This window comes from Ranitomeya imitator, chromosome 6, assembly GCF_032444005.1.
Source record: "Ranitomeya imitator isolate aRanImi1 chromosome 6, aRanImi1.pri, whole genome shotgun sequence".
NCBI classification, from domain to species: Eukaryota; Metazoa; Chordata; class Amphibia; order Anura; family Dendrobatidae; genus Ranitomeya; species Ranitomeya imitator.
Window position 1 is genome coordinate 538,384,967 of NC_091287.1, and position 27,017 is coordinate 538,411,983.

The window sequence follows — 27,017 nt, forward strand, 5'->3', positions numbered from 1 at the left end:
GCGCCGATCAGACTTCACAACCACAGAGTGGGCCACTATGAAGGACGTCTGCCAGGTTTTGCGTCCTTTTGATTATTCCACGCGGATGGCAAGTGCAGATGATGCACTAGTCAGCATGACTGTCCCCCTTATCTGCCTGCTTCAGCAAACTTTGCAAGGGTTAAGGGATGATGTGGTGGAAGAGGTGGAGGATGAGGAGTCACCTTTTCCATCAGCTTCTGGAGAGTCAGCGCCACGTGGTTCCTCACAAAGGGGTACGCAGGGGCCAATTTGTGAGGAGGATGAGGAGGAGTCAATGGAGGAGGAAGAGCTCCGTCCAGAGGAGGGAGCGACACAATTGTCCAGTGGTCAGTGTGTACAGCGAGGGTGGGGTGATGACGAGCGGGCAGAGATCATGTCTCAAGCAGGGGACAGCGTTTCTGGGCCGGTTGGCACTCTGCAGCACATGGTGGATTTCATGCTGCAGTGCCTGAGAAACGACCGCCGCATCGACCACATTCTCAACATGCCTGATTATTGGGTGTTCACCCTCCTCGATCCTCGCTACCGGGACAACGTCCAAAACCTCATCCCTGCGTTGACCCGGGAGCGTAAATTGCGGGAGTACCACGACACACTGGTGAATTCCATCATCTTCTCCTGTCCAACTGAGAGGAGTGCTGCTAGTGCTTTACAAAGCAGCTCAGTGCGTCGAGGCAGTGGGGGAGGCTCTGCCCAAAGAGGGAGCAGAAGCAGTGCCTCTGCCCAAGGCAAGCCCAGTATGGCACAACTCTGGCACACTTTTGTGTGCCCGCCCCAAATGTCTACACCATCACCGGCGGCTCCAGTCAGCAGGAGGCAACGGTTCCGTCAGATGGTGACAGACTACATGGCTTGCCCTCTTACTGTACTCCCAGACGGCTCTTCCCCGTTCAAGTTTTGGGTCTCTAAGCTGGATACATGGCCAGAGCTAAGCCAGTATGCATTGGAGGTGCTGGCTTGCCCTGCGGCTAGTGTCTTATCGGAACGTGTCTTTAGTGCCGCAGGTGGTGTACTAACAGACCGTCGCATGCGACTATCCTCCGATAACGTTGACCGGCTTACTTTCCTGAAAATGAACCAGGCCTGGATCTCGCAGGAATTTGCCACTCCTCTGCCTGATTAAGTAATTGGGTGTCATCCAGGTCTCCTGCTGTGTTCATCTTTCTACCACCTGAACTGCTATTCCTGGGCTCCAACACCGCCAGTTGCGGCTCAGAAGTGCAGGCTGCACAGTAAAAACATACGACCCAGTGTTATTGGGTTTCAGTAACGTCAGCTGATCCCCAGCTGTGTAGCCGGCAATGTGTCCTGCGACCGCCACGCTGGCACAACAACCTAAATGTAAGGGAACCTGTCCCCCCCCCCCCCCCCGTCGTTTGTTACTGAAAGAGCCATCTTGTGCAGCAGTAATGCTGCACAAGGAAAAGGTAGCTCTTTTTTTTTAGCTCTTTGCACACGCAGAACTTAACACTTATAAAATGTGTTCACTGATACCGTTATACCGTCCCGGAGCTGGGACTTTCCTTCGTAATGTGACGCAGCACAGCCGTCATTCCTACCCCCTTGGTGCCATGCGCTGCCTCCTCAGCGTTGTTTTAAGCTGTCACGGAGCCTGTGCTGTTCTGTTATCCCTTGGGCATGCCCTATTTGCGCTGCCTGTCTTCTGACATAATTTGGTGTCAGGCTGGCTGCGCCTGTGCGGCCGCGGTGCCCGAGATCCCGCCTCGCAGTGTCTTCTGATTGAGTCACACTGCGGGCCTGGGATCCATGGGCATGCGCAGTGCATATCTTCCCCTCGGGCTCTCGCTCATTTCCCTCCGCCTTCTTTAGACTGTGCGCCGTCAGCTGATCCCTAGCATGCCACGGCCGTGACACCGCACAGTCTGAAGAAGAGGGAAGGAGGGGAGTGAGAGTCGAGGTTATGCACTGTGCATGCCCATGGTTCCAAGGCCCGCAGTGGGATTACGTTAGATGAGACTGCGAGGTGGGATCTGGAGCAGCGTGGACGCACAGGCACTGACAGCCTGACACCAAATTATGTCAGAAGACAGGCAGCGCTAATTGGGCATGGCCAAGGGCTAACAGAACAGCGCAGGCTCCGTGGCAGCTTAAAACAACGCTGAGGAGGCAGCGCACGGCATCAAGGGGATAGGAATGACAGCTGTGCTGTGTCCCATTACGAAGGAAATTCGCACCTCCGGAACGGTTTAACGGTATAAAGGGACACATTTTTAGTGTTTACTTCGGTGTTTGCAAGGAGCATAATTAAAAGAGCAACCTTTTCCTTTTGCATCCTTAGTGCTGCACAACATGGCTCTTTCAGCTACAAACGTCTTGGGGGGGGGGGTTAAAGGTTTCCTTTCAACTTGCTCCAATCAGGCTTCGGCCTACACTCTGTTCCTCTGCTCCTCCTGCTGTCCCTGGGCTCTAACACCGCCAGTTGGTGCCTGGAAGTGCTGTGTGCACAGTCAACAGTCGCTCCTCTGTTATTGGGGTTCAGTAACGTCAGCTGATCCCCAGCTGTGTGTGCGGCAATACCTCCAATCTGCTCCTCCTGCTGTCCCTGGGCTCTAACACCGCCAGTTGGTGCCTGGAAGTGCTGTGTGCACAGTCAACAGTCGCTCCTCTGTTATTGGGGTTCAGTAACGTCAGCTGATCCCCAGCTGTGTATCCGGCAACGTGTCATGCGACCGCCACGCTGGCACAACTAAAATGTAAGGGGACCTGTCCCCCCCCCCCCCCTAGGCGTTTGTTACTGAAAGAGCCACCATGTGCAGCACTAATACTGCACAAGGGAAAGGTCGCTCTTGAAATTATGCTCCTTGCAAACGCTGAACTACACACTCATGTAATGTGTCCCCTCACACCGTCCAACCGTCCCGGAGGTGGGACTTTCCTTTGTAATGTGACACAGCACAGCCGTCATTGCTACCCCCTTGGCACCGTGCGCTGCCTCCTTAGCGTTGTTTGATTCCGTCATGGACCCTGCGCTGTTATGTTATCCCTTGGCCATGCACAGTTTGCGCTGCCCGTCCTCTGACATCATTTGTTGTCGTCCTGGCTGCGCCTGTGCGTCCACGCTGCCCGAAATCACACCTCGCAGTGTCGTCTAATGTGATCCCACAGTGGGCCTGGTATCCATGGCCATGCGCAGTGCATATACTAGCCTCTCACTCCCCTTCTTCACGCTTCTTCAGACTAGGCGGCGTCAGCTGATCCCTAATAGCATGCCACGGCCGTGACGCCGCACAGTCTGAAGAAGCAGGAAGGAGGTGAGTGAGAGGCGATGATATGCACTGCGCATGCCCATGGATCCCTGGCCCGCAGTGGGACTACATTAGATGACACTGCAAGGTTGGATCTCGGGCAGCTTGGACGCACAGGCACTGCCAGCCTGACACCTACATGATGTCAGAAGACGGGCACCGCTAACTGTGCATGGCCAAGGGATAACATTACAGTGCGGGCTCCGTGACAGAACCAAACAACGTTGAGGAGGTGGTGCCCGGCACCAAGGGGGTTGGAATGACGGCTGTGCTGTGTCACATTACAAAGGAAAGTCCCACTTCCGGGATGGTTTGACGGTGTGAGGGGACACATTATATGAGTGTGTACTTCAGCGTTTGCAAGGAGCATAATTTTCGGAGCCACCATTTTCCATGTGCAGTATTACTGCTGTACAAGATGGCTCTTTCAGCAACAAATGCCTGGGGGGGGGGGGTTAAAGGTTCCCTTTCAACTTGCTCCACTGCAGGCTTCGGCCTACACTCTGCTCCTCTTTGATTCCCTGGGTTTCAACACTGTCAGTTGCCACCTGGAAGTGTTGTCTACACAGAAAAAAACACTAGGTGATGTGTCAGTGGGGTTCAGCACCGCCAGCTGTTCCCCTGCTGTGTAGTCGGCAACGTGTCCAGCACAAGCCACGCTGGCACAACAGAACAAAAGCTGCCACCAGTGCAGGCTTCGGCCTACACTCTGCTCCTCTCCTCCTCCTGCTGACCCTGGGCTCAAACACCGCTAGTTTTTGCCCGGAAGTGCTAGCTGCACAGAGAAAAACACCAGCCAATGTGTTAGTGGGGTTCAGCAACGCCAGCTGTTCCCCTGCTGTGTAGCCGGCAACGTGACCTGCAAACGCCATGCAGGCACAGGAACTGAAATTAAAAGGGAACCTGGCCCCACCCCCCCAGGTGTTTCTATGTATAACAGCCACCTAGTACAGCAGTACTGCTGCATTTGTACAAGGTGGCTGACTTTTTCTCCTTGCCCACGTGGAACTCAACACGTACAAAATGTGTCTCATTGAGACCATTCCACTGTCCCTGAGGTGTGACTTTCCTTTGTAATGATACGCAGCACCCCCCTTGGTAGCGTTTCCCGTCTTTTGTCATCATGGTTAGCTGGCTGCGCCTGTGCATCCGCCCTGCTAGAAACAACGCCCCTCGTTGTCATATTTATTTTGTCAGCGAGGGTGTGGTTTATGGGCACGAGCAGTGCATATGTTCGCCTGTCTTAACTCATCTCCTTCCGCCTTCTTCAGACTGTGCGGCCTCCTGGCCGTGGTAGGCGATAAGGGATCAGCTGAGGCCGCCCAGTCTGGAGCAGGTGTAAGGACATGTGTAAGCGGCAAACCTATTTACTGCACAAGGCCACGAATCCCAGCCACGCAGTGTGATTTTTTGAAAACACACTGTGGGTCTGGGATTCATGTCCATCGCTAACCGCAACGGCCGACATGAAATGAGGTCAGAAGACAGGAAGCGCTCACAGCGCATGGCCAAGGGATCACAATAGCGCAGACTCCTGTACAGCAAATAACAACGCTCAGGAATCTGCGCCCAGTACCTAGGTGCAAATTTTGACACCTGTGCTGCGTCTCGTTAAAAAGACAAGTCACGCCTCCACAACTGTTTGACAGTATAATGGGCTAAATAGTGTACGTGTTTTAGTCAGCGTGTGCAAGGAGCAAAACAAATAGAGCAACCTTTTACTTGTGCAGCATTAATGCTGCACAAGGTGTGGCTCTTGTACCTTGCAACACCTGAGGGGGGGGTTAAAGGTAACCTTTGAAATTGGTTCAACTAGGCTTCGGCCTACACTCTGCTCCTCTACTCCTCCTGCTGACCCTGGGCTCAAACACCGCTAGTTTTTGCCCGGAAATGCTAGCTGCACAGAGAAAAACACCAGCCAATGTGTTAGTGGGGTTCAGCACCGCCAGCTGTTCCCCTGCTGTGTAGTCGGCAACGTGTCCAGCACAAGCCACGCTGGCACAACCGACCAAAAGCTGCCACCAGTGCAGGCTTCGGCCTACACTTTGCTCCTCTCCTCCTCCTGCTGACCCTGGGCTCAAACAACGCCAGTTTCTGCCCGGACATGCTAGCTGCACAGAGAAAAACACCAGCCAATGTGTTAGTGGGGTTCAGCACCGCCTGCTGTTCCCCCGCTGTGTAGCCGGCATCGTGTCCAGCACAAGCCACGCTGGCACAACCGACCAAAAGCTGCCACCAGTGCAGGCTTCGGCCTACACTTTGCTCCTCTCCTCCTCCTGCTGACCCTGGGCTCAAACAACGCCAGTTTCTGCCCGGACATGCTAGCTGCACAGAGAAAAACACCAGCCAATGTGTTAGTGGGGTTCAGCAACGCCAGCTGTTCCCCTGCTGTGTAGCTTGCAACGTGACCTGCAAACGCCACGCAGGCACATGAACTGAAATTGAAGGGAGCCTGCCCCCCACCCACAGGTGTTTCTATGTATATCAGCCACCTTGTACAGCAGTACTGCTGCATTTGTACGAGGTGGCTGACTTTTTCTCCTTGCCCACGTGGAACTCAACACGTACAAAATGTGTCTCATTAGAGACCATTACAATGTCCCTGAGGTGTGACTTTCCTTTGTAATGACACGCAGCACCCCCATTGTTAGCGCTGCCCGTCTCCTGACATCATTGGTTGGCTGGCTGTGCCTGTGCGTCCCCCCTGCCCGACACAACGCCCCCCGTTGTCTCATATATTTTGACTGCGAGGGTGTGATTGATGGGCACGAGCAGTGCATATGTTCCCCTGTTTTCACTCCCCTCCTTCCGCCTTCTTCTGACTGTGCGGCCTCATGGCCGCGGCATGCGATAAGGGATCAGCTGAGGCCGCCCAGTCTGAAGCAGGTGTAAGGACATGTGTGAGCGGCGAACATATTTACTGCACAAGGCCACGAATCCCAGCACCGCAGTGTGACTTTAGGAAAAGCCACTGTGGGTCTGGGATTTATGGCCATCGTTAACCGCACCGGCCAACATGAAATGAGGTCATGAGACGGCCTGCACTAACAGGGTATTGCCAAGGGATAACACAAGAGCGCAGACTCCTGTACAGCAAATAACAACGCTCAGGAATCTGCGCCCAGTACCTAGGTGCAAATTTTGACACCTGTGCTGCGTCTCGTTAAAAAGACAAGTCACGCCTCCACAACTGTTTGACAGTATAATGGGCTAAATAGTGTACGTGTTTAATTCAGCGTGTGCAAGGAGCAAAATTAAATAGAGCAACCTTTGACTTGTGCATCATTAATGCTGTTCAAGGTGTGGCTCTTGTACCTTGCAACACCTGAGGGGGGGGTTAAAGGTAACCTTTGAAATTGGTTCAACTAGGCTTCGGCCTACACTCTGCTCCTCTACTCCTCCTGCTGACCCTGGGCTCAAACACCGCTAGTTTTTGCCCGGAAATGCTAGCTGCACAGAGAAAAACACCAGCCAATGTGTTAGTGGGGTTCAGCACCGCCAGCTGTTCCCCTGCTGTGTAGTCGGCAACGTGTCCAGCACAAGCCACGCTGGCACAACAGAACAAAAGCTGCCACCAGTGCAGGCTTCGGCCTACACTTTGCTCCTCTCCTCCTCCTGCTGACCCTGGGCTCAAACAACGCCAGTTTCTGCCCGGACATGCTAGCTGCACAGAGAAAAACACCAGCCAATGTGTTAGTGTGGTTCAGCACCGCCAGCTGTTCCCCCGCTGTGTAGCCGGCATCGTGTCCAGCACAAGCCACGCTGGCACAACCGACCAAAAGCTGCCACCAGTGCAGGCTTCGGCCTACACTTTGCTCCTCTCCTCCTCCTCCTGCTGACCCTGGGCTCTAACACCGCTAGTTTTTGCCCGGACATGCAATCTGCACAGAGAAAAACACCAGTCAATGTGTCAGTGGGGTTCAGCAACGCCAGCTGTTCCCCTGCTGTGTAGCTTGCAACGTGACCTGCAAACGCCACGCAGGCACATGAACTGAAATTGAAGGGAGCCTGCCCCCCACCCACAGGTGTTTCTATGTATAACAGCCACCTTGTACAGCAGTACTGCTGCATTTGTACGAGGTGGCTGACTTTTTCTCCTTGCCCACGTGGAACTCAACACGTACAAAATGTGTCTCATTAGAGACCATTACAATGTCCCTGAGGTGTGACTTTCCTTTGTAATGACACGCAGCACCACCCTTGTTAGCGCTGCCCGTCTTTTGACATCATTGGTTAGCTGGCTGCGCCTGTGCATCTCCCCTGCTCGAAACAACGCCCCTCGGTGTCTTATTTTTTTGGACAGCGAGGGTGTGATTGATGGGCATGTGCAGTGCATATGTTTGCCTGTGTTTACTCATCTCCTTCCGCCTTCTTCAGACTAGGTGGCCTCATGGCCGCGGCATGCGATAAGGGATCAGATGAGGCCGCCCAGTGTGAAGCAGGTGTAAGGACATGTGTGAGCGGCAAACATATTTACTGCACCAGGGCACGAATTCCAGCACCGCAGTGTGATTTTTTAAAAACACACTGTGGGTCTGGGATTCATGTCCATCGCTAACCGCAACGGCCAACATGAAATGAGGTCATAAGACAGGAAGCGCTCACAGCGCATGGCCAAAGGATCACAAGAGCGCAGACTCCTGTACAGCAACTAACAACGCTCAGGAAGCTGCGCCCATGCAAAAAGGTGTTGTTTTCGACACCTGTGCTGCTTTTCTTTAAAAAGACAAGTCACGCCTCCACTACTGTTAAACAGTATAATGGGCTAAATAGTCTACGTGTTGCATTCAGCTTGTGCAAGTAGACAAATTAATAGAGCAACCTTTTACTTGTGCAGCATTAATGCTGCAGAAGGAGTGGCTCTTGTTCTTTGTAACACCTGAGGGGGGGTTAAAGGTAACCTTTGAAATTGGTTCAACTAGGCTTCGGCCTACACTCTGCTCCTCTCCTCCTCCTGCTGACCCTGGGCTCTAACAACGCTAGTTTTTGCCCGGAAATGCTAGCTGCACAGAGAAAAACACCAGCCAATGTGTTAGTGGGGTTCAGCAACGCCAGCTGTTCCCCCGCTGTGTAGCCGGCATCGTGTCCAGCACAAGCCACGCTGGCACAACCGACCAAAAGCTGCCACCAGTGCAGGCTTCGGCCTACACTTTGCTCCTCTCCTCCTCCTCCTGCTGACCCTGGGCTCAAACACCGCTAGTTTTTGCCCGGAAATGCTAGCTGCACAGAGAAAAACACCAGCCAATGTGTTAGTGGGGTTCAGCAACGCCAGCTGTTCCCCCGCTGTGTAGCCGGCATCGTGTCCAGCACAAGCCACGCTGGCACAACCGACCAAAAGCTGCCACCAGTGCAGGCTTCGGCCTACACTTTGCTCCTCTCCTCCTCCTCCTGCTGACCCTGGGCTCAAACACCGCTAGTTTTTGCCCGGAAATGCTAGCTGCACAGAGAAAAACACCAGCCAATGTGTTAGTGGGGTTCAGCAACGCCAGCTGTTCCCCCGCTGTGTAGCCGGCATCGTGTCCAGCACAAGCCACGCTGGCACAACCGACCAAAAGCTGCCACCAGTGCAGGCTTCGGCCTACACTTTGCTCCTCTCCTCCTCCTCCTGCTGACCCTGGGCTCAAACACCGCTAGTTTTTGCCCGGAAATGCTAGCTGCACAGAGAAAAACACCAGCCAATGTGTTAGTGGGGTTCAGCACCGCCAGCTGTTCCCCTGCTGTGCAGCTTGCAACGTGACCTGCAAACGCCACGCAGGCACATGAACTGAAATTGAAGGGAGCCTGGCCCCCACCCCCAGGTGTTTCTATGTATAACAGCCACCTTGTACAGCAGTACTGCTGCATTTGTACAAGGTGGCTGATGTTTTCTCCTTGCCCACGTGGAACTCAACACGTACAAAATGTGTCTCTTTGAGACCATTCCACTGTCCCTGAGGTGTGACTTTCCTTTCTAATGATACGCAGCACCCCCCTTGGTAGCGCTTCCCGTCTTCTGACATCATTGGTTGGCTACTTGCGCCTGTTCGTCCGCCCTGCCTGAATAAAATGCTCCTCGTTGTCTTAATTATTTTGACTGCGAGGGTGTGATTGATGGGCACGAGCAGTGCATATCTTCGCCTGTCTTAACTCATCTCCTTCAGCCTTCTTCAGACTGTGCAGCCTCATGGCCGCGGCATGCGAGAAGGGATCAGCAGAGGCCGCCCAGTCTGAAGCAGGTGTAAGGACGTGTGTGAGCGGCCAAAATATTTACTGCTCAAGGCCACGAATCCCAGCACCGCAGTGTGGCTTTATGAAAAGACACTGTGGGTCTGGGATTTATGGCCATCGTTAACCGCACCGGCCAACATGAAATGATGTCATAAGATGGGCAGCGCTAACAGGGCATTGCCAAGGGATAACACAAGAGCGCAGACTCCTGTACAGCAAATAACAACGCTCAGGAAGCTGCTCCAAGCACCAAGGCGTTATTTTGGACACCTGTGCTGCGTCTCATCAAAAAACCAAGTCACGCATCCACTACAGTTTGACTGTAGAATGGGGTAAATTGTGTATGTCTTTCATTCAGCGTGTGCAAGTAGACAAATTAATAGAGCAACCTTTCACTTGTGCAGCATTAATACTGCACAAGGTGTGTCTCTTGTACTTTGTAACACCTGAGGGGGGGGTTAAAGGTTTCCTTTGAAATTGGTTCAACTAAGCTTCGGCCTACACTCTGCTCCTCTCCTCCTCCTCCTGCTTCAACACGGGCTCTAACATCGCTAGTTTTTGCCCGCAAGTGCTAGCTGCACAGAGAAAAACACACGCCATTGTGTTAGTGGGGTTCAGCAACGCCAGCTGTTCCCCCAGTGTGTAGCCGGCAAAGTGTCCTGCAAACGCAACGCAGACACAAAGCTGCCTCCAGTGCAGGCTTCGGCCTACACTCATCTCCCCCTGCTTACCCTTTACTCCAACACCGCTAGTTGGGGCTCTAGGAAGACAATCTTTAATAGGCAAGGCAACGCATCCGGGTTCCAGCACCGCCAGCTGGTTCTCGGCAGTGTTCTTGTCACAGGTACTCCCTCGTGCCAAGCCTGGTTTCAGCACCGTCAGCTGTTTCCGGGTTGTGTCAACTTCACTGAGACGCCTATGCTTGCCCCGTCGTGGTGCGGTCGAGTTAGCCAACTCCAGGGTGCCTCCAGTTTAGGAGCTTCCTATGTGGGCTGCGTGAACTGGTAGTCAAGGCTGGTTCTGTAGTGCCAGTAGGCCCAGCTCCCCCTGTAGGACTGTTGGGGTTCGGTAACTGCGGCTGCCTCGCGGCCTAGCTGTTCTCTCCTCTCCTGTGGACCTTCGGGTCCACCACCTGGTTCCAGCACCGTCAGCTGGTTCCGGGCCGAGCCTTTGGCTTAGGTGCCTCCTCCTGGGTATCCGAGTTCCGCCAACGCCAGGCGGTCCTTGGTAGTGCTTTTAAGCGCGGGCACCTACAGCTTAGTAACCGGGTTCCAGCACCGTCAGCTGGTCCTCGGTCGTGCCATTGGCTCTTGCACACTGGGGCAACGCATCCGGGTTCCAGCACCGCCAGCTGGTTCTCGGCAGTGTTTTTGTCACAGGTACTCCCTCGTGCCAAGCCTGGTTTCAGCACCGTCAGCTGTTTCCGGGTTGTGTCAAGCTCACTGAGACACCTATGCTTGCCTCGTCGTGGTGCGGTCGGGTTAGCCAACTCCAGGGTGCCTCCAGTTTAGGAGCTTCCTATGTGGGCTGCGTGAACTGGTAGTCAAGGCTGGTTCTGTAGTGCCAGTAGGCCCAGCTCCCCCTGTAGGACTGTTGGGGTTCGGTAACTGCGGCTGCCTCGCGGCCTAGCTGTTCTCTCCTCTCCTGTGGACCTTCGGGTCCACCACCTGGTTCCAGCACCGTCAGCTGGTTCCGGGCCGAGCCTTTGGCTTAGGTGCCTCCTCCTGGGTATCCGAGTTCCGCCAACGCCAGGCGGTCCTTGGTAGTGCTTTTAAGCGCGGGCACCTACAGCTTAGTAACCGGGTTCCAGCACCGTCAGCTGGTCCTCGGTCGTGCCATTGGCTCTTGCACACTGGGGCAACGCATCCGGGTTCCAGCACCGCCAGCTGGTTCTCGGCAGTGTTTTTGTCACAGGTACTCCCTCGTGCCAAGCCTGGTTTCAGCACCGTCAGCTGTTTCCGGGTTGTGTCAAGCTCACTGAGACACCTATGCTTGCCTCGTCGTGGTGCGGTCGGGTTAGCCAACTCCAGGGTGCCTCCAGTTTAGGAGCTTCCTATGTGGGCTGCGTGAACTGGTAGTCAAGGCTGGTTCTGTAGTGCCAGTAGGCCCAGCTCCCCCTGTAGGACTGTTGGGGTTCGGTAACTGCGGCTGCCTCGCGGCCTAGCTGTTCTCTCCTCTCCTGTGGACCTTCGGGTCCACCACCTGGTTCCAGCACCGTCAGCTGGTTCCGGGCCGAGCCTTTGGCTTAGGTGCCTCCTCCTGGGTATCCGAGTTCCGCCAACGCCAGGCGGTCCTTGGTAGTGCTTTTAAGCGCGGGCACCTACAGCTTAGTAACCGGGTTCCAGCACCGTCAGCTGGTCCTCGGTCGTGCCATTGGCTCTTGCACACTGGGGCAACGCATCCGGGTTCCAGCACCGCCAGCTGGTTCTCGGCAGTGTTTTTGTCACAGGTACTCCCTCGTGCCAAGCCTGGTTTCAGCACCGTCAGCTGTTTCCGGGTTGTGTCAACTTCACTGAGACGCCTATGCTTGCCCCGTCGTGGTGCGGTCGAGTTAGCCAACTCCAGGGTGCCTCCAGTTTAGGAGCTTCCTATGTGGGCTGCGTGAACTGGTAGTCAAGGCTGGTTATGTAGTGCCAGTAGGCCCAGCTCCCCCTGTAGGACTGTTGGGGTTCGGTAACTGCGGCTGCCTCGCGGCCTAGCTGTTCTCTCCTCTCCTGTGGGCCTTCGGGTCCACCACCTGGTTCCAGCACCGTCAGCTGGTTCTCGGCAGTGTCTTTTGCTCTTGTACCTTCTGCTCCCCATCCTGGTTCCAGTACCGTCAGCTGGTTCCGGGCAGAGCCTTTGGCTTAGGTGCCTCCTTCTGGGTATCCAAGTTCCACCAACGTCAGGTGGTCCTTGGTAGTGCTTTCAGGCACGGGTACCTCCTGCTTAGTAACCGGGTTCCAGTAACGTCAGCTGGTCCTCGGTAGTTCCATTGGCTCTTGGACCTTCGGCTACCCATCCGGGTTCCAGTACCGTCAGCTGGTTCTCGGCAGTGTCTTTTGCTCTTGTACCTTCTGCTCCCCATCCTGGTTCCAGTAACGTCAGCTGGTTCCGGGCAGAGCCTTTGGCTTAGGTGCCTCCTTCTGGGTATCCGAGTTCCGTCAACGTCAGGCGGTCCTTGGTAGTGCTTTTTAGCACGGGTACCTCCTGCTTAGTAACCGGGTTCCAGTAACGTCAGCTGGTCCTCGGTAGTTCCATAGGCTCTTGAACCTTCGGGTAGCCATCCGAGTTCCAGTTCCATCAGCTGGTTCTTGGCATTTTCTCAGCCTTCTTGTACCTTCTGCTACATTTCCAAGTTGAAGACCCTAACGTCGACGACCCGGAAGACCACCACGATGACGACGACACGGAAGACCACCCCGATGACGACGACGACGACGGCGGAGACGACGACGGCGGAGATGACGACACTGGAGACGACGACCCTGGAGACGACAACATGGAAGACCGAGAAGCAGAAGAACAAGAGGCTGCAGAACAAAGAGCAGAAGAACATTAAGCATAAGACTTAATATCAGAGCAAAAGATATTATCTAAATTATATGCAGAAGAAGACTAAGCAGTGTATGGGGGTGAGTCCGTTCCTCCTCGTGGTGCCCCTGGATAAAGCCTGATGCTGCAGGCCAAACTGAACGCGGACAAATGTAACTTTTGTGACTGGCAGAACGGAAGGTGTAATCTTCAAACTTTTATAGATAACAACTACGGGAATGCCTGTCACAAATGAGAATATGATGAAGAAGTAGAATAGGAAGAATAATAACAGTGGAATAAAAAGAATATGTAGAATAAGAAGAATAATAATAGTTGAATAAAATGAATATGAAGAATGTAATAAAAAAAAAAAAATAGGTAGAAGATGAAGAAGAAGATGAATAAGGTGAAGAAGTTGATGTCAAAGATGCTGATGATGATGAAGATGAAAGTGTGGGAAAAGAAAAAAAAAAAGAAAAAAAAGAAGGGGAAGGGCGTGGAATAGTGAAACATCAATATCTGACAAAATAAAAAAAAAATTTACATAGTCAATATCTTTGTCACTCCGAACGTCTTAAAAAAAAACAAAAAACATGCTATTCTATTTGATTGGGATAAACCTCTATGACTTTAATGTCTCCGCCACCTCCCCAAATACATCCGGCATTATTCTTAGTTGTTTTCCTTCATGTAGAATGAACCTACAAGGAAAGAAAGGGTTTATTTTAATTCCGATATTTTGGTCCCATTGACTTGCATTGGGATCGGGTATCGGTATCGGCGATATCCGATATTTTTTGAATATCGGCCGATCCAAACCGATACCGATACTTTCCGATATCGGAAGGTATCGCTCAACACTAGTCACTACCTCTTCTCCCATTTTAGGAATTTTTTGTGGGGTTACCTCATTTTATGCTCAGTAATATATACTGTGACATAAATTTTTGACCCGGGTTTCTGGGGTCTCCCTACCTGTTCTCTTATATTCTATGCCCTCTGTTGCTCCATGGTTCAGCTGCTTTACATTATATAATTTGGCGTATGGATTTGCTCACATTATTATTGTGTTGATTATGTGTATTTATGGTCTAAAAAAATAATTTTGTACTTTTTGACATAACAAATCTCTAATATATATTTTTAGAGGTCAATCCGTATCATTACAAGGATATTTAAACTTTCTATGTTTCACATTCACTCTCTACAATTTTTGGAGAGTTTCCTTTGTTAGGGTATATGTATATTGTTATATCTCATGTCTGGTATGTTCTCATGTCTAAAAATTAATTGATCATATATATTGTGGTTTGTCCTGATGAAGAGGTATGTACACCTCGAAATAAAACCGCATCCATACCACATCTGGTTTCCTATCGAATATTGGATCCTCGGCAGCACAGGTTTTATGTCCACGTTCATCTCCTAATTTGCTTACTATCTGCTTTGGTCAGGGCCAGTATTAGACAAATTCGGGCCCTGGGCAAAAGTTTACAGAGGGGCCCCAAATGCTACCATATAGCACCATCACACAGAACCATTTCTGTTGTATTTACAAGACCCAACTTCAGGCTGCTAAACGAGAATATTGAAGTCGTCGACGCTTGTTTCCTGGCCTCTTTAGGGTAGGTACACAGTAATTAACAGGGCTTTGGATGCAGGTGAATCTGCATGTGTTCTTTGAAGTGTGCGGATTCACTGAGTCCAATATATTGTACAGGTGATAATTATCTTGTAGCGACAAATAAAGATAAATTGTCATGGTGCGGTTTGGAAAGACGCGCCACATGTCCGTCTCCACGGGTGAGCTGCGGGCATCTGTACACGCATAGTGGGCATGGGATTTCTTAAAATCCCATCCACTATGCTGTAACATCTGGCTGCTGCAATAGTACGCAATGTCCAACCTTGCATCATTTACTGACTGTGTGCACCTACCCTTATTCTGGCTAAGGAAGAATGATTGGTACAGAAAGTTCTCGATACAGTATAATGCAGGGCCCATATAGTACATGTGCAGCGCCCCAGAGTCCTGGTTCATTGCAGTAATGTTATTCTTCCACCAGGGGGAGTGATGTTACGTCTGAAGGCAATGAAGGAGATCTTCTGTCCAGGTATCACAACCACAAAACACACTTCACACTCCAGTCCGCCAGGGGGAGCCATGCTTCTATCTATTAGTGCACTCCTCACACTTAGGTAAAACTGGTGGGTTGGTTAGGAAGTGAGACAGAAGCTGACTGGAAGGAGTAGGAGGTAGTCAGTGAGTCCCGACTGAGTTTAGCAGAGGCTGGTTGGAGTGGGTTCCAGCCAGCTCCAGACGAAGGTACACGGAGCTGCGCCTGCATCCCATGCGGCAGCATCCTAAGAAAGGACACAAAAGGAATTGTGTTGCAGTGAGTGAGCAACGAAGTCATAGCAACAGGAGAGGAACATCAGTGGGAGACCAGCTAGAAGCAGGCTGCCTCCTTCTGAAGCGCACTACCGGTAGCCAGAACACCGAGGGAGTAAGGATCTCTATGCCGTTACTTCAGAGACTGGCAGGACAGTTGATTCCATGTCGGCTGTCCGACCATATACCCAGGAGGCAGGGTGGCAACTTGTGGGGGCCGGGGCGTCTCTAGGGTCTCTATAAAAACCCTCAGGCTACCAGTCATACGGGTTTGTCCTATCCGTCAGGGGTACAGAGGGAAGAGACTTAACATCTACAATAGTTGTGAGGACCTTACCGAGTTGCTCAGCATGGAGGTACTACAACGCCCAGGCGCTAGAGGAAGGCTATTGAATTCCACCTGGATAAGGGGACTCTGGATTTGCCTTCAGACCGGCCGGACTCTGCCTACCCTGTGGTCCCTACCCTGGACTGTGGATGCTGAAGCCTTCAGTAAAGGTAAAGAGACTGCAACCTTGTGTCGTTATTCACTGCGCCTCTCACCATCCACCATCTACATTCTGGGAAGCCCTGGGGACATACTTCACCTGTGGGAAGGTATACCATCTAGCTGCCATAACATCACCCCAGCGGACCCCTAAGCAGCGTCGGTCACCCTGACCGAATACCACAGGTGGCGTCACGAACATTATCCCTTTAAAAACCTTTCCCCCACTACATCAACGGACATCCCGAGGGCCACGGGCCGAGTCAGCCACCGTGACATCCCCACCTAGAACTGAAGGACCCAGTACTGAGTACCCCACGACCCTTGGGGGCGCTCCACATACAGTATAGTATAATGCACCCATGGTCGTTGGTAGTGTAATGCAGCCCCCTCAGAGTATACTGAAGCCCCCTCATAGAGTATATTACAGCCCCCTCATATAGTATAATGCAGTCCCACACACACAGTATAATTAATATAACATTTTCCAGATTCATATTGTGACCACAGTTAGTCACTATCAATGCATATACCTCCACATAATGACTAAATGGAAACACCGGAGACAAAATAGGAGTTTTTGTATAAAAGTAACAAACAACTTTATTATAAACAAATACAAACAATTAAAAACACAGGCAAAGTGATGAAAGTGTTAAAACACAAAGACACCAGATCTAAGTGGCCCTCAGTATAGTAATACATATATCATTGTATCAATACAAATATATGATATATAAGGTGAAGAAAAATCCCTCCTAATAATGTCTCAAACAAACACTACCCACATAAACAGTACAGGTCATTGTGGCACCAGCCACCTCCTATGGTGACCTGTGGGTGTGTAAATGCAAAGGACCACCGGTGTTAACACATAAGGCCGCAGTATGTGCCTGGCCTGGTGCTCCTAAGAGTAAATATGAAAAGAGGGTATGTCTCACCTAAGACTGAGGAGCCCACTGCACGTGCCCCGACGCGCGTTTTGCCGCTGTCAGCATTCGCTTTTTCAAGGGGAATATATATATATATATATATATATATATATATATATATATATATATATATATATATATATATATATATATATATATAACCCAATGATCCCTTTAACAACGGGGTTCAGGGCCCCTGTCACATAGCCAGTAAATGATGCACACCTCCCAACCATCCTGGATCCAGCTAGCCAGTCCTGAATTTGGGGAGCTGTCCCAGTGCCTCAGGGAGGCTGGGAGTATGTCACACTATCACAGACATAGTTAAACACAACGGTGGAGCAGAGAACCATCAGATCCCTACTCCACCGTTCAGGTAACGTGACTCGGCGGCACAGACCTGATCAGACAGAGAAACAGGACACACATGTAAGTAGGATGAAGGCAAGTAGGATGTCCCAATAGAAAAATAAAGAAAATGAAAAAATAATATAATTAACCATATTTGGTATTGATGAATTGCTAAAAAATCAGCTTACTGCGCAAAAAAAACAAGTATAGGTCAATCAATTTACAAAATTAAAAAGTTGCAGTCCTCAAAGAATTCCAACAGAAGCCTTTTTTTAAAGTTTGGAATTTTTTTAACTACTAAAATATCAGCGATATATATATAAGTTTGGCATCCCCCATAGTCACACTGACCTGGAGAATTATGTCACCGGGTCACTTTTATCACACACTGAACACCATAAATGCAAAACCCAAAAAACAACCTCGGAATTGCGTTTATATTTCACCATGTCAACCCACATTGTTCAAAACCGAATACCAGCTGTGAAAGGAAGGGGCCAATATCACGGCAAGTCTTACACCAATCTACATGCTATATCAGAATTATGAAAAGCAGGTTCCTACCATTAGTCACTTTATGGGGGGCTCCTGGCGAGATATGAGTTGATGGCTTGTCATCATTCTTCAAGGAATTGCTGGGTTGAGGCAAAATCTTGGGCAATTTTCCTGAATGACACCGAGCCTCATTTTCTGCAGAGAGTGAAAAGCGGTTAAAACATCTAAAATCCAAACATATTAAAGATATATTCCCCAAAAAATCAATCTATCCATAGAATAGGGGATAACTTGCTGATCTTTGGGGGTCCTGAGATCAGAGTTCTGAAACCTCTGCAGCCCCATCCTAAATGGAGCAGATGTGCGCATGCTCGGCCTCGGCTGCATTCATTGTCCATGCGACTGTCGGTTCCAGAGCCTAAGTTCTCGGGACCCACATGATATGGGATAAATTAGTGATCAAAGGGGGTCCTACAACTACGCTGAATTTCTTGTGAATAAACCTTTAAGTCCTTCAATTGTGATATCTGAAACCAAGGACCACAATACATCTTAGGTTTACCTGCTGCTAAATCCACATCACGTCATATCTACAGAGTCAAGCACTGCAGAGGCAGGCTCAAGCACTGCGGGGGCATGGTCAAGCACTGCAGAGGCAGGCTCAAGCACTGCGGGGGCATGGTCAAGCACTGCGGGGGCATGGTCAAGCACTGCGGGGGCATGGTCAAGCACTGCGGGGGCATGGTCAAGCACTGCGGGGGCATGGTCAAGCACTGCGGGGGCATGGTCAAGCACTGCGGGGGCATGGTCAAGCACTGCGGGGGCATGGTCAAGCACTGCGGGGGCATGGTCAAGCACTGCGGGGGCAGGCTCAAGGACTGCGGGGGCATGGTCAAGCACTGCGGGGGCAGGGGCAGAACACACTATTCTAAAGAACCATTGGTTACTTCTGCTATAAGACACATCCCAATGTAAAGAAAGACACATTTTATATCAAAATGAATTGCAATAGTTCATCCTCCTTCAATAACCATAAGTATCAGGTTGTCGGAGCCCGCCCCTGCTTATTTTGTAGCATCACACTTCCTCCCATTCCTTACAAATTTTTTCTCCCCCTCTAAATTTCCATTAACTATATTTCTGACTCTGCTTGTATCCGCTCTGCCCCTGTCACCTCCAGTCCAACCAAAACTTAATTTGATAAACCTTTTTTTTTAAGTTTACTATTCTCTTCTGTCATGGTGACTTCGACCAGAAGAATAACTTGAATGTCCAATGCAAAATCGGTCCCAGGGTCCCCACCCACAATGTGTTATTTATGATACTGGCGTCATTTGTATGTGGAGAGGGGCATTTGGGGCATCGCATGCCACCAGAAAACAGATGGCCATAAATGTCGTATTGTATGGCAGCCATTTAGTTGAACACCTGAAGCTCCATTGTTGGTGCTAATTATAGGGCTCCTCACTCCTGTGCATAGAAAGGGACCCTCTATGGTGATGTCCATGTGTCCTAGACAGGAATGGTCTCAAGTCCAGGGCCAATGACAACACCTGGCAATCCAGGCAAGCGCTGGGACCCAGGGTCCCTTCCAAACCCATTCCCACTCCGAAACATGATGGTATTGTCATGGCAGCTATGGGGCCAACCGGAGGTCCGCATGTCGGCCATGTTTGGCAGCGCTCCATAGGAAATCGGTAATTTTACAAAACACTGCAATATTACAGGTTCAAGTCCCTAAAGGGGAGCTGTAAAAATACATATATTTATATTGTAGGGATTTCACTCACTCAGGTGCAACGGCTGACACTCAGGAGGCACGTTCCTTTAAAAGTTCACAAAGGTTTATTGCATCATAAACCATTTGGTAAAAATAACAGAAAACAAATAGCCTCTGGCTCAGGCAAGAAAACAAGTGTCCAGTCCTTCAGGCTCAGTCCTGGAGCCTTAACACACTCAGGAGGGTTCCACCTCTACACATATCTGCTGTGTAAAGCATTAGCCAGTCTTATATAGAGCTAACCCCACCCAGTATCCCATCACATGATTAGACATGTGGTCTGACATCACCACAGGTCCTACAACACACATATATACATGGCTATGTGCAATAAAGAAATATTCCGGGCTACATCACAGCGACAAGCCACCTACGTGGCACATAACTCCCGTCGACTACACACCCTTTAGCCATGCTACAATATATATATATATATATATATATATATATATATATATATATATATATATATATATATATATATATATATATATATATACAAACAAAAACCTATTATTTGGTGGACATGGATTATACAATCGGAGCCTTCCCATCTCCTACCGTCATCCATGAGCCGGGAATATCCAGATGACGCTCGGTCGGTATCTGACTCCGAATCCGGTAGAACAAATTAAAACATGTAAAAAAAATTAGCAAATGTGACCCAAGAACATGATCACAACAAGGGAATAGAAACTTTCACAGCTTTTTTTTTTTTAGACCCTAATGTCAGCGCCCTGGACACTGCTGAGGAAAATGAGCTCAGATATGATAGATATGATAGTGGCTGTCCTATTATTATTATTTAAAAGTTTAAATACAATACATAAATAATCATTATTACTATATTAATAAAATATTAACCGCAACAACAATAATTGTAAAAAAAATGTATAAAATAATACAAATATAATAATAATAATACAATAAGAATAATACATCATTAAATTAATAATAACAAATAATGAAAATAATAACATTACCCGTATAAATATAGTAATAAAATAATAATAGTCATTAATAATCATCCAAGTATAGTACCGGTGCTGTAGAGCTGCTCGACCACAAGAGGTTCAATGTCATTTTGGTCTTCAGAACAGGAAGCCTCCATGTCGTCGCAGTGTCCATGATTGGGGAGATCGAGACGTCTTTGTACCGAGGGTCTTCGTCGCTTCCTAAAAATCCTGAAAGGACAATAGGAGTAAATTCATACGCTGAAGATTTTCTGTGGATTTGTCCAGATAAAATCCAATGTTCCAATTCATCATTAATTTTCAGTGACTTTTTTTTTCATTGGCGCATTCAGTTTGATGACTTTTTTCCACAAAATCAAAGTTGCTGAGCCTGCTTCATTATTGCAGCTGCGCCAATTTTTTCTCTAGTTTTTTTTCCTGTTTTGAGATTTTTTTTGGGGGGGGGCAATTATTTTTTTTTTTTTAGCTGCGCATATTTCAAAGTCAATCATCTACTTGTTATTTTCTCTGTACACTATTGTGGCCGCCGTTATTTTTCTTTTCATCTAGATGTTTGCCGACAACTTTTTAAAAAGTCTCAAAATCTCTCACAACTATTTTTCGTCAAAAAGTTGCAAGGACGTTTAACCCCTTCCTGACAGGGCCAAGTTCCGTTTTGGTGTTGTCGTTTTTTTTTCCTCCCCTCCCTCCCTTTTATTTTTCTGTCCACATAGACATATGAGGGCTTGTTTATTGGCGGGACGAGTTGTACTTTTGAATGACACCATTCATTTTACCACATAGTGTGCTGGAAAACGGGAAATAAATTCCAAGAGAGGAGAAATTGTGAAAAAAATGTAATTCTGACATTGTCTTTTGGGAATTGTTTTTACAGTGAACATTTTATGGTAAAAATGACCTTACAGTATGATTCTCCTCATCAGTACGATTACGGCGATACCGAACATGTCCAGGTTTTTTTAAATTATTTTAGTGGTAAATAAAAAATCAGAAGTTTGCAAAAAAGAAAAAAAAATTATTTGGGTTGCGTCACCATTTTACACATTTTTTTATTTTTTCGGTTGACGGAGCTTTGTGATGTCTTATTTTTTGAGGAACGAGAAAACGTCTTTATTGATACCATTTGGGGATGGCTGTGACGTTTTAGTCGCTTGTTACATTATTTTTGGAGGACTCTCAATTCTAAATATTATTTTTTGTGAAATTGAACTACAAATAAAAAACCCAATTTTTGCGTTCTTGATTTTTTTCTTCCTTTAACAATAAGGTTAATTGTTTTCATATTTTAATAAATCACGATTTTCAGAACAGGGAGATGCCACTTAGGAATATTTTTAAAAAATCTTTGTTTTTAATACCTGTTTTAACTTTTCACAGTACTTGTTAGTCCCCTTAGGGGACTTGAACCTGCAATCGTCTGATCCCTTGTCCTAGAATCAGCGATACCGTAATATTACCGTATAAAGGAAGAATCACAGTCTCTTATGGTCACCGGCCAGAGGCTGGCTTTCATAGGAGTACTGTCATGACTCCCACCAGACCCCTGCCCGTCATGGCAACCCAATGGTGCCCCTCACGCGGCTGCTAGAGACACAGGATGGCTGAATGACACAGCCATCATCTGCCGGCAAAGATGCGGATTCAGCTTCTGAGCCCGGATCAAAAACAGGAAGCCGACAAATGACTTAACTGTACGTCATATGTCGTCAAGGGGTTAATCTCTGCAGTGCACTGGGCAACGAGCCCTCCGTGAGCGCAGGGGTCCAGTGTAGTTCTACTGATGACTGACAGCTTTTGTTACATTTTTCCGGCAGAAAACAGGAGCAAATATCTTTGTCAGCAAGTTTTTACTAAATATGATGTAGGGGCAGAGACCCTGATTCCAGCTCACCTGACCATGTTCTCCTTGTAAGAGACGGTGCATTGTGTCGGACTGAATGATATATTGCCCTGATCATCCCAGCACAAACTGTCTTCGTCACATGTATAGTATCCATTGGAGAGCAGGCGGGGGCTGTGCCGGCAAGGACTCGTATTAATGCCGGGTGGGATTGAGGAGCGTCTCTTGGGGGAGTCCATCTCCAGCGGCACAGAATTCTCTCTGTAGGAAAAAGAAGGTGAATGTTGTATTCTATACGTATAGATTCATCACCACCATCCGCTTCTGCTATAGGGGTCAGTGCAGTTTTTACATCCTGAACAATATATGCAGTAAATATACGAATACAATACATACGGTGCCTTGAAAAGTCTTCATACCCCGTGAACTTTTCCACATTTTCTCAAGTTACACTCAGATACCAACACAAAGTAGCAAGTATTTGTGAAGGGTAAAAGAAATGATACATTGGGTTTGTAAATATTTAAAAAAAAATAAATACATTTGAAATTGTGATGTGCATTTATATTCAGTCCCCCTGAGTCAATACTGTGTAGGACCACCTTTCACTGCAATTACTTTTGCAAGTCTTTTGGGGTCTCGACCATCAGATGCCAGATACAGAAGTGTGATCCATCAGTCCATAGAACACGCTTATACTGCTCCAAAGTACAGTGATGGCTGCTTTACACACCTCAATCTGACACATTGTGCTTGGTGATGTACGGTTGCACGCAGCTGCTTGGCAGGGGCCGGAGGCTACAGTATATACCTGGAGTGAGGGTCCAATGTTATAAAAAAAAGTGGCCAGATGTTATACACTGGGGGCGAGGTGCCGGATGTTAGTTATACACCAGGGGGTGAGGAGCCATATTTTATATACTGGGGCAAGGGGCCGGATGTTATACACCAGGGGGTGAGGGGCTGTTTTCATATACTAATGATGATTCTATTGAATGTGGTTCTGGTTATTTGTATCTATACTGATGATAGTTCTGGTGCTGTATTCATGTACTGTTGATGGTTATGGTGCTGTGTTCCTGTGTTGATGGTAGTTCAGATGCAGTACAGTATGCATGTTGAGAAGGCGGTTTGGGTGCTGTACTCATGTACTGATGTTAAGTCTGGTGCTATATTCATGAACTGTTGGTGGTCCTTGTGCTGTGTCCATGTACTGATGGTAGTTCTGGTGATGTATTCCTGTACTGGTGGTGGTTTTGGTTCTGTATTCATGCGCTGATGGTGATTCTGGCCCTGTATTTATGTACTGATAATAGTTCTGGTACTTTATTCATGTACTGATGGAGATTATGATGTTGTATTCATGTACTGATAGTGGATCTGATCCCATAGTAATGTAGATGTAGTAATCCTTACTTTGTCAGACTTGATCATAATAGGGTCAGTGCATTGTCCATGGATATTTCAAAGACAGAAAATACAACTGTCTGAACGAGGCCATACATGTCAGCCAAGTTCAGCTGGCAGCCTTCTCTCCAGACTGTCCCATAAACAGAAGTGCTGGCTCTGCCGAGTACTCCTGTGTCCTGTATGAGACGTCTCTGGCATGGCTTATTTATTAAAGAGCAAAAAGGAATTTAAGTTCAAAATTGGACATGCCAGATCCTTATCTTCCCCGGATAATTATCTGCCAGGAGCTCCATACACATTAGTCTGTTGTCCAAACACATCAATATCGACCAGTTTGGCAAATTTATGTATGGTAGACTTAAGTACTATCTAAATGATGCGAACACTTTTAATTTAACTTGCCCATAAGGAGCATGACCACTTATCGTGCCTAGGGCAGCATGAATGACAAGTCCTGCCTTGTATATAGTCTATACTACATACATACATACTGTACATTGGGGCAGTTTTATCATCATTGCCATAAGTTTTAAGAAAACAACAAAAAAATAAATAAAATATAAATAATATAAAATAAGATAAAATATAATATAAAATATAAATATAAACTATTTCTAATGATGCTTGACATATTAGACACATTTCCTTACTCCACCTTCTGTCTGCACCGACAATTGCACGAGTTATTTTATGACTGATCTATAGTTGTGCTCAAAAATTTACATACCCCGGCAGAATTTTTGCTTTCTTTGCCATTTTTCAGAGAATATAAATGATAACACCAAAACTTTTTCTCCACTCATGGTTAGTGGTTGGGTGAAGCCATTTATTGTCAAACTACTGTGTTTTCTCTTTTTAAATCATAATGACAACCCAAAACATCCAAATGACCCTGATCAAAAGTTCACATACCCAATTTCTTAATATTGTGTGTTTCCCCCTCTAACATCAATGACAGCTTGAAGTCTTTTGTGGTAGTTGTGGATGAGGTTCTTTATTTTTTCAGATGGTAAAGCTGCCTACTCTTCTTTGCAAAAAGCCTCTAGTTCCTGTAAATTCCTGGGCTGTCTAGCATGAACTGTGTGCTTGAGATCTCCCCAGAGTGGCTCAATGATAGTGAGGTCAGGAGACTGAGATGGCCACTCCAGAACCTTCACTTTGTTCTGTTGTAGCCAATGGCAGGTCGACTTGGCCTTGTGTTTTGAATCGTTGTCTTGTTGGAACATCCAAGTACGTCCCATGCGCAGCTTCCAGGGTGATGAGTGCAAATTTGCCTCCAGTATTTGCTGATAACATGCTGTACACATCTTTCCTTCAACTTTGACCAAGTTTCCTGTGCCTTTGTATCTCACACATCCCAAAAACATCAGCGATCCACCACCATGCTTTACAGTAGGAATGGTGTTCCTTTCATCATAGGCCTTGTTGACCTCTCTCCAAATGTAACGTTTATAGTTGTGGCCAAAATTACTCCAAATTACCTTGTTCCAGAAGTTTTGAGGCTTGTCTCTGTGCTGTTTTGTGTATTGTAGGTGAGATACTTTGTGGCATTTGCGCAGTAATGGCTTTCTTCTGGCGACTCGACCATGCAGCCCATTTTTCTTCAAGTGCCTCCTTATTGTGCATCTTGAAACAGCCACACCGTTAGATTACAGAGAGCCCTGTATTTCAGTGGATTTTTCTTTGCATCCCAAACAATTTTCCTGGCAGTTGTGGATGGCATTTTTGTTGGTCTACCTAACCGTGGTTTTGTTTTTACAGAGCCCCTGATTTTCCATTTGTTAATCACAGTTTGAACGCTGCTGACTGGCATTATCAATTCCTTGGATATCTTTGTATCCCTTTTCCTGTTTTATACAGTTCTACTACTTTTTCCCGTAGATCCGTTGACATTTCTTTTGCTTTCCCCATGACTCACAATCCAGAATTGTCAGTGGCTGGATGAAAGATGCAAGAGTCTGTCTGGATCCCAGAAATTCACTCAGCTTTTATGCACACACACTGATTACAAGCAAACAGGTCACAGGTGAGGATGTTACCTTTAGTAGCCATTCAAACTCATTGATGACAACTTCTGTGCATGTTATCAGGCCAAAATCACCAGGGTATGTGAACTTTTGATCAGGGTCATTTGGATGTTTTGGGTTGTCATTCTGATTTAAAAGAGAAAACACAGTAGTTTGACAATAAATGGCTTCACTCAACCACTAACCATGAGTGGAGAAAAAGTTTTGGTGTTATCATTCATATTCTCTGAAAAAAGGCCAAGAAAGCAAAAGTTCTGCCGGGGTATGTAAACTTTTGAACACGACTGTAAGTAACACTTCTCTCTCTTAATCCTTTTCAGAACTGTTGAGGTGTAAACCACAAAGTCCCTAACCCCTGCAGAGCGAAAATTTACCGTGAGCAACGTCCAAAGAGCTTGTATGGCAGAAGCGCAATCTCCTGGAAGAGGGACGAATCTGTAAGAAAAAGATCTGATTAATTACCAATTACACCGGAAGTGCACATATACGGTATTTCTACTAGGATCCGAATGATCCGCTACAGTATCAGGGGGTCCTCGGGAAATTTAGCAAATGTTCTTCACCTTTCTCATATATTTTAAGAGAACTTAATAAACGATCGCACCAGTGCCAAATTTGGCGCATAATAATAATTTTATTTCTACAGAACCAACTTTTTCTGCAGCACAAGTTACAAGAGGAGTAAGGGTCCTAAGCACAAGAGCTGACAATCTATGAGGAAATAGGGGGGGAGAGAAAAGCTAAAAATAAAAGTGCTGGGGCATTCAGATAAAACTGCACTAACCAGTCATCAACCAGTATTTGTACACGTACAGATACAAAGTGCTACTGAGTGCATGGAAATAAATAACCAGATTGTTAGAAAAAGTTAGAAAGGGAAAACATCATATAGTTGTATTATTTAGGTGAGGTGATAGGTCTGTCTAAAGAGATTTGTTTTTGTGGCCCTGTGGATACTGGATTTTCAGGAGTAGTGCATTCCACAGAACTGGTGCAGCATGAGAGAAATCTTGGAGGCAGAAGTGTGGGGGGAGGGTTCAGATTACGGAAGATGTTTGTCAATGGGTCATTAGGGGAACAGAGAACACAGGTAGGGTAAAAAAAGAGCTTTGTGGGTGAGAGTGATACGTTTATATTGTGTTCTGTGAAGAATTGGTAACTAGTGTAATGACTGGCACAGGGTGGAGGCATCGGTGTAGCTGCTGGACAGAAATATGATTCTGGCTTCTGCATTCAGGACGGATTGGAGAGGGGAGAGTTTAATACGAGGAGACTGATTAGTAGAGAGTTGCAATAGTCCAGGCGAGAATGAATAAGAG

The 27,017-nt window shown here is 47.8% G+C and overlaps 1 protein-coding gene and 1 long non-coding RNA gene across 2 annotated transcripts in view; both read right to left on the minus strand.

The window, feature by feature from the left end:
• Positions 1 to 18,312, minus strand: part of LOC138641519 (uncharacterized) — a 28,293-nt gene extending 9,981 nt beyond the window's left edge. The window contains exon 1 of the long non-coding RNA XR_011313896.1: positions 17,737 to 18,312. This is a non-coding gene — a long non-coding RNA (uncharacterized lncRNA). The remainder of the gene's footprint in view (positions 1 to 17,736) is intronic.
• Positions 18,313 to 20,471: 2,159 nt separating this feature from the next.
• TMEM71 (transmembrane protein 71) overlaps positions 20,472 to 27,017 on the minus strand; it is a 42,614-nt gene continuing 36,068 nt past the window's right edge. The window contains exons 3-5 of the mRNA XM_069732366.1: positions 26,073 to 26,133; positions 22,313 to 22,522; positions 20,472 to 20,631 (exon numbers count right to left, since the gene is read on the minus strand). Coding sequence (XP_069588467.1) covers positions 20,472 to 20,631; positions 22,313 to 22,522; positions 26,073 to 26,133 — 431 coding nt within the window. The remainder of the gene's footprint in view (positions 20,632 to 22,312; positions 22,523 to 26,072; positions 26,134 to 27,017) is intronic.